This window comes from Polypterus senegalus, chromosome 8 (genome assembly GCF_016835505.1).
Source record: "Polypterus senegalus isolate Bchr_013 chromosome 8, ASM1683550v1, whole genome shotgun sequence".
In the NCBI taxonomy this organism is placed as follows: Eukaryota; Metazoa; Chordata; class Cladistia; order Polypteriformes; family Polypteridae; genus Polypterus; species Polypterus senegalus.
The window spans coordinates 70624602-70637222 of NC_053161.1; the positions used below are offsets into that span (position 1 = coordinate 70624602).

General features: G+C 36.5%; 1 protein-coding gene across 1 annotated transcript in view; it reads left to right on the plus strand.

Moving 5' to 3' along the window:
* Positions 1-12621, plus strand: part of plxnc1 (plexin C1) — a 146925-nt gene that overhangs the window by 86171 nt on the left and 48133 nt on the right. Inside the window, exons 21-27 of the mRNA XM_039762158.1 lie at positions 812-945; positions 5584-5760; positions 7764-7854; positions 8654-8836; positions 8909-9067; positions 10645-10741; positions 12031-12132. Coding sequence (XP_039618092.1) covers positions 812-945; positions 5584-5760; positions 7764-7854; positions 8654-8836; positions 8909-9067; positions 10645-10741; positions 12031-12132 — 943 coding nt within the window. The remainder of the gene's footprint in view (positions 1-811; positions 946-5583; positions 5761-7763; positions 7855-8653; positions 8837-8908; positions 9068-10644; positions 10742-12030; positions 12133-12621) is intronic.

Here is a 12621-nt window from a genome sequence, read left to right on the forward strand (position 1 = left end):
GTGAAAACAAAATGACTCAATGAAAGATTTCTGATTGGGTGGAAAGTTTTAAAGGGAGTTGAATGAGTGTAAGAGATGAAGCTCTATCTGGTCGACCATCAATGTCACGCACACAAGTCTGCATCAGTATGGCAAATGTATTCATCAGAGAAAACCAAGGGATTACATTGTCCACGGTTGCTGCTCATTTCGACATCAGCTATGGTTCTGCACATGCCGAAGTGCATGATGACGTGGAGTACTGTAAAGTGTGTGCAAGAAGGGTACCCAAAGAGCTTACTCATCTTCACAAGCATTCATCCTTTGTTGAATTTCAGCAGATTTCACTCCCTCTAACCAAAGAAATGTCACTACAGTGCATTGCTCAACAATGGTGCAATCCTGAAACGGAGTGGCCATGTTCATTTGACCTTAATTTCCACTAATGGCAGAATGCAGTTTGAACTACCCATGTTATTGTACTGTGTCAGCTTCTATCTATAGCGGTTACCATGTAATTTTCAAATTGCTTTTACTTTTTGATTAACCCTTGTGTAATAGCAGCTCACTTGAACAGGCATCAAGTAATATGATGCAGCTTTGTAGACCAGACCAGTAACAATACTGGAAGGAATCCATACTGTAGTTAATAATGGTGTGTTTTTTTAAATAGTCCTATACAGTTTTCATAATCTGTACATGTTAACACTTTAAATATGTGCTGTCAAATTAAGTTCGAATGAGTATATTCTTGTAATAAGTGAGCCACACCTAGCTGATAATACAAAAAAAGAAAACTACTTAAATCTAAGCTGTCTTCTTTTTTTACAAGGATGCAAAGATAACAATTTTGATTCCAAATGAAACCTCTATTGCTGGGAAAAGACAAGTCATCATCAAAGGAAGTAACTTTTGGGGAGGCAATACAACAAAAGTCCAGTTAACTCAGTTTTTGACTGTCACTGAGTAAGAAAAATTCTTTTCATTACCCTTATTTTCTCATTTTTTTTCAGCCTTTAAAGACTGTCAGATATATTTGTTAGATATACAGTAAAAAAGGATGATATAAACTGCATTTAGGAAATCACCAAGCTTTACTTTTAAGAGAGAGACTAGCCTATTCTTTTATGTTGTTTCACATTCAAATATGGAAGATATTGTGTTGTAGTGTTAATTGTACAATTAATGTTTACCCAAGGACCGTGTATTGACCCTTAGCAGTTTTCCCTGCCATGACCTTACATGGGCAATGTGCTCTCAGTTTTTTCCAGCAAGAGACCCTATGTTGTCACTTGTAGACCAGGATGTCATGTAGATCTCTTGAAAGCCCAACATGGCCGCTGTCATTCTCCAATCAGAGAGTCATGTACACCCATCTCTTGTTTTTCCAACTTTTTGCCATCCTAGAGGATTTGTTCCCATTTTCTTCTAAATGTCACTATCTTTTTATTTCATGCTGGTGCCACTGCAGGTGTTATTAGAATAATTACAAGTGTCATTACTAGTGATAACCATCTTCCTATACTTGCATATATAGGTGTTTTCACATTTCCAGTTTCTGTCTCCTTTAAACATTTGCTAAAGATGTTATCCTTTCCTTTGCAATGTTGGTGTTGCTATTGCTCCTAGCAGCCTCCTTCTGTTTGTCACACTTTTATAGCAATGGCAGCTCATGTTTAAATACCTCAAAAGACTTAAACAAGAACTAAATTTATCTTACTCATTATTTTCCTGCAGTTAAAATTTTGTTACCAAGTGCCAGGATGTGTATTTGTAATCCTGTTTTTCAACAATGTAGTCAAGCCAGTGGTTCCCTTATGTGACGTGTTCATTCTGTGCCATCCTTCATGGATTGGCAGTTTTTCAATAAACAACCTGTTTCTGAAAACTGTACTTTATATTATATTTTCAGATAATGTCATCTATACTAATAAAAGGCAAAGCCCTCACTGACTCACTCATTCACTCACTCACTCACTCATCACTAATTCTCCAACTTCCCGTGTAGGTAGAAGGCTGAAATTTGGCAGGCATATTCCTTACAGCTTACTTACAAAAGTTAAGCAGGTTTCATTTTGAAATTCTACATGTAACGGTCATAACGGTTGACAACATCCACCATGTTGAACTTTCTTATTTACGGCCCCATCTTCACGAAATTTGGTAGACGGCTTCCCTGTGCTAACCAAAACCGATGTACGTACTTATTTCAGTGGTATGATGCCACTGTCGGCCGCCATATTGAACTTTCCAATGTCACTAATTCTCCAACTTCCCGTGTAGGTAGAAGGATGAAATTTGGCAGGCTCATTCCTTACAGCTTACTTACAAAAGTTAAGCAGGTTTCATTTCGAAATTCTACGCGTAATGATCATAACGGTTGACAACGTCCGCCATGTTGAACTTTCTTATTTATGGCCCCATCTTCACAAAATTTGGTAGGCGGCTTCCCTGCACTAACGAAACCAATGTACGTACTTATTTCGGTGGTATGATGCCACTGTCGGCCGCCATATTGAACTTTTCAACGGTCTTTGTTACTTATGGGCCCATCTTCAAGAAATTTGGTATGCGGGTTCCCAACGCTAACTGAATCCTACTTACGTACATATATACGTCCATAGCCTGCAGCTCGGTCACCGTGAGGCGGCGTTGGGTCCCCCATCCCAACGCCTTCCAAGTTGTTGGCTGCCTGCCTATATAAGGCCATCCGTCGCTCCAGTCTCTTCATTCCCTTCCTTGCTTCACCACAGGATTCACATCTCCCTGCTGATAACTACAGCCTTTTTATTTAATCCATGGCTTCTCTGCTGTTTTATTGTTCGTTTATTACGATTATAGTTATTGTTTAGGTATTTTAGACTTACTTTACATTGTTCAGGTACCCATTTCCTTTATCATTCCAACCGTGCCCCCATTAACATGTCTATCGAGGTGATCACCATTGATCAAAGAACTTTCACTTACCGAGTGGTTTCCATGCCCGGAGATGGCGCCTACCTTTTCCATTCTCTGTGTTACATATTGTACGGCCATATCAGGCTCACTCTTGATATCCGGAGGAACATTGTGTCTTATGTATTGAATGACTGGGACAGGTTCAAGGTGTGTACTGATGACGGTACAGGAGATAATTATACTACACAGGAGCACTAGAAGAGTGAAATGCTTAAGCCCTTCACCTATGGTTCTGCATGTGAGTTGATGGCTGCCGCTGAATTGTTCGGTTGTCGCTTTCAAGTGTACCGAAATGGCCAAATATTTTACACCTTTCGACCACTGCCAGTGCCTCTTAAACATCTTAGACTCACAGTTGACGATTTCAGTAGTGGACACTTTGATGTTTATGAATGTTTAAACTCTCAAAAGCTGGATGTGAAGTTATCAATGAAACCAGTTGTATGCTTACAACGCTTGACAGATGCCGAATGTCTCTTCAGCACAATTCCTGTAAATACTGTCGTAATTGAAACAAACCGTGAAACTCAAACCAATTATGACAGCAGCAATCCAAGCTGTGAGATTTGAAACAAGATTACTGTTCACATGGCCAACTGTACGTTGCATGCTCAAGAGTAAGCTCAGCGCATAGCTTGGTCATATTACAACCGGAGGGCCGAACTCACAATGTGATATACAAATAGATCCTTAACAAATAATTATTGGTTAATTTTCCCTCAGTTTAAAAAGGTTTAATTTTTTTCTTAATAAAAATTTTAAGGCAGTACTTCACGCTGCAAAGTGCGGGTATTTTGCTAGTCTAATATATAAGGCTGATGTCTGTTTGTCCAGTGTTCAAATCCACACTGCTAAAGCTACTTCAGGCTTTGCACAGATTTCCCATTTGTACAGGTGAAAAGCTCAGGTTATGTTTCATTCAGACCCTTGAGCAATTTATTTAATGATCGCAATTGCACTTTATTCCATTTCAGGCACTACCACAGAGCCCTGATAGTCATGAGTACAGGAAATAGAAGAAATTTAGCAAAGCACATTTGATCTGTACAGTACAGTACCGTGTACTGTTTATCCTTATATCATTATTCACCGTTTGCAGTGCCATTTTTGCCAAATGTTATGTATAAATTGATTCATTACAATTGTAATTTACATAGCTATAATAAAGGTGCAAGAAATTACAGTAAATTAGGTCATTTCAGAAGCAATAAAGAAATAAATAAATTAGAAGAGTAGATGAATGAAAATCATATTCTAATAAATCCAGCACAGGTTTATGAGAAGAATATGCTACCCATTGCATGATTTTAAATGGAATACTAGAGTAGAAGGAAAAAGCAAAGCATGTGAGAAAAACACCTCAGATTTTTTAAAATGCTCTGATGCAGTCCCATACCAAAGATTAAGTCTGAAAGTACAAGCAATTGAAATCAGAGATAATTTAGGAGAATTGATTTCAGGTTGGTTAAGATGTAGAGAAAGACTAAATAACTAAAATAATAAGATAAGAATGCTCCGTTTGGGGTGACGACATTGGTGAACTCTCTCGGAGGTCTGTCCTTGGACTGTTGCCTTTAATTTCTAATTTATATTAATAACATTCATTTTGGTATAGTTAATAAAAATGTTAAATTTGCATATGATACAAAAACTAATAGGATAGAAGATACTGAAGAGGCAGCAGAAACAATTCAAAAAGACCTGGACAATCTTCAGAATTGTGGAAACACTTGGAAATGTACTTTAAAGTTCTACAAGATAGGCAAAAAAGAAAAAACACAATTATATGTGCAAGATGGGAGACAATGTTTTATAGGCAGGAACCTCTGAAAGCATTTAGAGGTTTGCATTGACAAAACAACATAATCATTATCTAGACAAGGTGTACTAGCAATTAAAATACCAAAAAAAAGTTACATTATATTGTGAAAATTGTTCAGTATAATCCAAGGGCACAGTGCTCAGACTCAGTAATGTGCTGGCAAGACCACATCTGCAGTATTGTGTGTCATTTTGGTCACTACTCTAAAAAAAGACATAGCAGCACATTAAGCAGAGAAAAGCAACCAGTTGTATTTAAATACAAAAGGGCTTATCTTACTCTGAATAGCTCAGGGAGTTAGTCTTGACCACACAATGTTATGTGGGGTCTTCCAAATTCTCACAGGTAACAATGAAGTCGATCTAGGAGAACTCTTTCAACTAAATAGTGAATCTAGCATTCAAGCCCACCAATGGAAATTATGGGAGTATCATTTAAGGATCAGGCCAGAAGGCATTTCTTCATGTAAAAAGCTACAGGAATGCTTAGTCATGTAATAGAAGCAGAAACCTTGACTAGTATCTGCACGAGAGATTGGGACAACTTAACAAATGAGCTTAATGGACTGAATGATGTAGGCCAAAATTGTCAAGTTATACCTTTAACAATTATCCAAAATTAATCATAATTGCACAGAGCAGCAAATGTTTTTTAATTGGAGTTGGTCTTGGAATATTAAGTGCATAAGGTAGAATGCATTGTGCTCCTCAAAATGGACTGCAATGCAAAATATGCTTACCAGATTCTTTCAAAGTCATGACATCCTCTCAAACCCCAATTTTTACATGCACTGAAAAACTATACCTTGTTACATTTTCTTTAAGGCTCCAGGTTGAATCCTCAACAGAGACTGAAATAAAATTTTCCTTGCCGAAGGCAAGCAAGGGAAAAGCAGAACTGTGTGTGAAGTTGCCAGATGGTAGATGTCATGGATCTATTTGGGTGACCTATCGTCACAAACCATCTTGTGGGAATATCTTTCCAAGTACCACGTGGGACAGGTAATTTTGTTACCTATGCTAAAATGTATCAATAATAGTAACAATAAAATAGTGGGGACTGTCAAATGAACAAAAGTAGCTTTCTCATCCTACTAGAACTTGATTTGGACACAGAGTTTATAACAGGTTTCTGTTAGTATATTGTTAGTTGTGATTGTTAATACAGATTTTTTTTCAGTAATTTTCATGAATTCTTTGAATATACCTGTACTTATTTCTGTTTTACCTTGATTCACCTTGTTTTACTGCATGTATATTATGTTAGTGGCATCATCAAAAAACTTACACACTGAAAATTAAAATTTCTGCTGAATATATCTAACACTCATACTATACTATCTTCTGATCATTTTGCAGACAATTAATAAATACTTAATTGACAAGGTTTGTGCATTATTCAAGTTTCATCTAAATCATCAGTTTTGAAACTAAAGGAGTTTCAAATCACTATAATCTTTTTACCATTGGATTTTAAGAGTGTTTATTTTTTCTGGTCCTCACAATACAGCAGAATGTAAAACAAATGGCTACCAAACAAGTAAGTCTCCAGTAATACGTAGGTACTGTTACATATGTGTTTAAGATTCTTTTTAACAGGATGGGGTATGGCAGAGTCAATCCTAAGCATGTCTGTTATTCAAGGATGGTACAACATATAGGACAACATTAGCAAAATGATCTGATGGTGTGTTTTGATAGTGGATGGTCAGTGAAATGGGCACCTTTGTACTCAGAACTTGTTTCTGCTCTCGTTCTGAATATTTACTGGAAATGAGCCTTTAAAATGCACAAAGGGACTGAAAAATATACACTAATTTAGGTCTAATTGGGGTTATTATTTAGTAATTGTGAATTACAGTCGATTACACATATGTTTAGAAGACTTATCATGTTAAACAATACAATACTTGAACTAAACTAACAATACTGCAGCCATGCATCTTACTAGTACTGTATCCTGAATTGTTTATGAGAGAGAGATTTCTGATCTGGAGTATGTTTTATATATTGGCTATTTGGCTAGTTTACCTAACCAGGAAATTAGAAGGTTTTTCTTACTGTCTCTACATATGTAACTATTACCATGGTCTGAACTGCATAATGCAATCTGAAAAGGAGAATAGGCATAAAAAAGCAGACACTCTAGCATTAGTATTTAGCCACACCACTTCTCCTTTTGAAAACGTTTTTGCTTTTTAGAGTTTTTTTTCATTTTCACAAAGCAAATTTCAGTTTTTGATTAGATGTATGCTTGTACATTATGTTTTGCATTTCCAGGTGACCCCACAGTTTATAATAAGGAGTGTTTTCTTTTAATGCCGTATGTATCACACAAAATGGAATGAATGAATTTTGGCCTTTAGCCATTTATTTATCTTCCTTGATCTTCCTAATCTGTTTTTATTGTGTTATGTGTAAGGCTAATCCTGCTGAAAGGTTTCAAACAGAGGTATCCTTGGGTGCCATTGGTTTGACTTTGTGTCAAATGTGCTGTTGCTGACGGCATCCCGAATGAGCCACATTACCGTCATTGTGAGGGAGCAGCAGTTACGGCACTATGGCCTTGTGGCACGATTCCCCGAGGGTAATCTAACTCATTGTTGAGGACCCAAGTAGCTGAACCAGGCCAAGGGGATAACCAATTAAAACCTTTGTTGTGGCAGATAGACGGTCATTTCTGGAGGGTGGGACTGGACCGTGTGTCTGCCTTGGGGGTTGCCATCCAGGATCCCGAGCTCTTTTGTCATGTGGTGGGAGCGGCAACATGCTGTACCAGTGCATGCTCCCCAACCTGACCTGACCTGTACAGTTTAAGTCACTGTACCCGTTTTGACTTTCCTGCTTACTGTGGCCAAAGATACCTGATTAATATAACTAATGACACTTTAATTCCAAAATAAAATGCTTTTATTGCATGACTTTTGCGCCAAGTGATGTTGTTTTCTGATATTTGATTTCCTTAAATTAAAATTAAATTGTGTTTTTCCTCAAATTTTAAACAGTGGCGGCAGATACCTGAATATTAATGGGACATCAATGAATTTAGTGGAAGAAGTAATATTTGAGAATTATACCATTACTTCGGAACTTTCGGTAAGCCATGAAAAATTTTGTTGCATGTTATTTAGGTACAAATTCGAAAAAATGTAAAAAACCCAATTAAATAAAGTTCAATGAAAACAATGCACTGCATTTATTATTGTGTGATCTGACAATGTTTATTCCTAGCAAAATTCAAGGTGAATCACATGAAAGTGTGACAACCATGCAGTTGTGCTAAATAATATTTCAATAAGTAAAATAAAGCATGCACCGCTTGACCATTTATTATCTACTGAAAAGCTTCATATTTTACAGATTCACTATATTTTCGTAATAGCATGAAACAGCAGTGACTGTCCTTCTAGAAACAAGGATGACCAAAATACAGTATATAGCGCTCCACAACATAAGCAACATGTATATTACATAATTTGTTTTTAATATAATTAGTTTTATTTGATAATTAGAGCTACTTTGGAGTCCTGTTTAATAAATACAATTTTTGTTTTACACAACAAACAGAGCTCTAACCAGTTTTACAAGCCCAGAAATACTCTGTAGAGTAGTATGTATTTGTTATAAATCGAGAACTGACAAGTTGAATTATGTACAAACTCCACCCTGACATTAAACACCCTAGAATGTAAGCCCTGGCTCCTTTAACTGTAAGTCACATCATTGCATCATGCCTTCTTCTAATATAATTTTATCGTTATTCATGTCTCTTTATGAACATTTCCTTTTCAGAATGGCTAAGAATGCTTTATGTACTGCATATGGCAGATGTGAAAACCATAAAGTGGTTAATCTGTAATGCTAATAAAGTATTATTTGTCATTTCTTTTTAAAGGGCAGCATTGTTCGTTTTAAAACACCCAAACTTACCAGTCAGCCCTCCAGATTGCATTCTGTTAAACTGGTTGTAGTAGGAGAGGAGCTTATGTGTGAAATGAACATTATGTCATACCCAGATGCAGAATTCCAGGGCTTCACAACAACTGCTGTTGGGAATCAATGGCAGATAACAATTAAGGTATTTTTCTTTTTCTTTTTTTTCATATGTGAGTAACACTGAGACTTAAACTTATTTTGTCTCTCTTTTCAGAAAAGGAGTGATCAGCTGGGCATTACAAAAGATGAAGTAATTGTCGATGCCATTGTCAATAATAAAATATATCCATGTCCTGTTTTGGAGGATATAGTTAATGATACAATTATCTGCAAAACGGATGCTTCTTTTGGCCTGTCTGGTCTTAAAGTGCAGGTATAATGTTATGTACATCCATGTTGGCTGGTAATCATGAAATCTGCTTTCTTGCACTACAAAGTATTCTGCTCAAAAAAATTAAAGTAACTCTTTTTAATCAGAGTATAGCATCATGTCAGTGAAACCTTTTGCGATATTGATCTGGTCAGTTAAGTAGCAGAGGGGGTTGTTAATCAGTTTACAGCTGCTTTGGTGTTAATGAAATTAACAACAGATGCACTAGAGGGGCAACAATGAGATGACCTCCAAAACAGGAATGGTTTAACAGGACAAAGCCACTGACATTTTTCCCTGCTCATCTTTTCTGTTTTTCACTTGTTTTGGATTTGCCTATGGTCACTGTCACTACTGGTAGCGATACCTGTAATATCGTTCAGCATGACCAGTTTGGTGGTGGGTCAGTGATGGTCTGGGGTGTCATATCCATGGAGGGATGCACAGACCTCTACAGGCTAGACAACGGCACCTTGACTGCCATTAGGTATCAGGATGAAATCCTTGGACCCATTGTCAGACCCTATGCTGGTGCAGTAGGTCCTGTGTTCCTCCTGGTGCACGACATTGCCCGGCCTCATGTGGCGAGAGTATGCAGGCAGTTCCTGGAGGAGGAAGAAATTAATACCATTGACTGGCCAACATGCTCGCCTGACCTAAATCCAATAGAACACCTCTGAGACATTATGTTTCGGTCTATCTGACGCTGCCAGGTTGCACCTCAAACTGTCCAGGAGCTCAATTATGTCTTGGTCCAGATCTGGGAGGAGATCCCCCAGGACACCATCCGTTGTCTCATTAGGAGCATGCCCTGACGTTGTCAGGCATGCATACGTACAAGCACATGGAGGCCATACAAACTACTGGGTATGATTCTGAGTTGCTGCAATGAAATTTCAGCAAAATGGACTAGCCTGCCACATCATTTTTTCACTTTGATTTTCAGGGTGTCATTGAATCCAGCCCTCTGTAGGTTGATCATTTTCATTTCCATCAAATGATATGGCATTCTTTCATTCCTAACACATTACATAGTCCATATAAGTATAGATATCCAACAGGATTTTTTTCCCATTGAGATCTGACGTGTTTTCAAAGTGTTCCTTTAATTTTTTGAGCAGTTTGTAAAGGGTATCTTTCCATAAAAATATTCACCTTTTCATTGTTTATGTGGGTATATGTGAAGTGAGTAATGTCCTTGTAGGCAACTGGCAACAAATGTTCTGTGCATGTACATCAGTCACCTGCTTGCATGTAAGCACAACAGACATTTTTCACTAACTAAATCAGCAGATTTTTTAGCATGAAATAATTGTACAACTCCTGAAGGAAGGTAATATGAAAACAAGAGGCAGTAGGCTGTCATCACAAGTCAGGCACTGCAGCCATGTACAGCTGTATTAATATTTATTTCATAATTACGGTCATGTCCATTGGCTATTTAAAAATGCTCTATTTTTTCTATGAACTAATAGTTCTCATGTTAATTGTTGCACATATTTAAAGAGAACTGAAATAATCTCCAAAAGTTGCACTCATAATGGAATTAATAAGTGTATGGTTTTATTTGTATTTCATAGATCAGAATTGGAAATTTCTCTACTGTTCTTGAACAGCCTTTTAATTGGTTGTGGCTTTTACTTATAATCCCTTTCATCTTCATATTTTTGATTATAGGTAAGTTTATAAAATCATTTACCATTTCCATATATTTGACCATTAAAAATATTCCATGTAGTCAATGTTTACACTGTTTTGCTGTGTTCAACAGGTACAACAGCATTCTTGTTCACACGTGACCTTTCTGTTATTTACTCTAAAATAACAGCATAAGCACAATATATATACAGTGCCTAAAACATATAGTACTTAACAGGAATGTAACACAAAACATAATGCAGCATAACAAGTGTTTTCTTTCACTCTTGATATATAAAATATATTAGATTTGTGCAACTAGTAAACCTTTTGCATCAGGAAATAAAGATACTGTATATTGGACAGTTTAACAGTTATAACAAGGAATATGGCACAAATATTAATGACATCTAAGAATAAATAATCAACTGGGACATAAAAAACATTCCATGGTTAATAATTGTTAGTAAAAGCTAGTAATTGCTAATAATTAATTAGTGAACTATTTTCATTATGACTGTTGGAATCATCCTCCTCCTCCTCCTCATGTAATCACACAAGCAAAAAAAGTCTAATGCATGTGGTGCTGCAGGAACTCACACAGGAGGACCCTTGTTGTTTTACTCAAAGCAAGTTTACATTAAGATCATACAGAGGAGAGAGAATGTGGCTGTCATTGGATTTGACTTTTGTTTTGTAATACACAAGCACCTGCATGTCCTGTCACAGATGCTGCACAAAATGCTGCACAAAAATTTTTAGCAAACAAAATAGTTTAGTTTTCAAGTGGCACTGTATTTGGCGAATCAGTAAATATATTAAAGTCTGATGGACCTGGATATTTACATGAAGGCAAATGGTTTGGAGGTTCGGTATGCTAAATTTAATAACTGTGTATTAAGTAATATATAATCAAGAACAACAGATCACTGTTTTGTAAAAGATGCTGTAAAGTGCATAATTGAATTTATTGCTTACGAATTATGATTAGTATAGAAACAGCATACATAGCAGCAATAAAACCAGCCATGAAGTTACACAAATTATTCCAGGGATCGTTTGGAGAAAAAGTAACAAAATTATAAATCATGAACTCGACTTAGACTGCTTCTATGGGGTTGTAGGAAAGCAAAAATAATGTCCAATATCTGAAGAACACAATATTCCTTATTATACCCAATAAGAATTCCAGTGGTACTACTATACAGTACAATGTATCCACAGAACATAAGAGAACTAAAGTTGCATAAAGTAATGCATATTTCTAGCGCTGAATGTTAAGTATATCACAGACATATTCCTGTTATGTTCTTTCTGTTTCTCTTGAGGTGCCTGCTGCATTACTCGTCGAAAAGAAAAGGAACTTTCAAGAAAATTAAGTCAACAACTTGAACTTTTAGAAAATGACATTCGAAATGAGATAAGAGAAGGTATCTAACATAGGAAACTGTTAAGATTTAACATTCAATTCTATTTTGCTTTTTCTTTTATATTTTAATACAATGCAATGAAGATGTCACAAGAACGAGTAGACTGAGTTCTCATTTTTACATATCGTAATGTCTCTGAAATATTTTCAAATACATAGTACTCAATTATGAGTTAATTTCTTTTTAACCAATATTACAAAGCTTTGTGTGGAGCCAATTTGAACAAGGTAAAGAGTTGAGGACCTACATGATGACCATAATGATCACAACCAAAAATTCCCTTAAAGATAAACAAATGAAAAGATCAAGTTGGGACCATCACAGCCCAGATTCCTATATCCTCAATAATAGAAAATTAGCTCTGAAGGCAGAAATCTGACCTCTTCAGACATGGGTTCAGTATGGAATTCGGACTTCCAGTCTTCGGTCCTCTTATACAATGTGGAAGGGGCGGGACTTCTGAGGCAGAGGAGTAAATGATGTCACTGT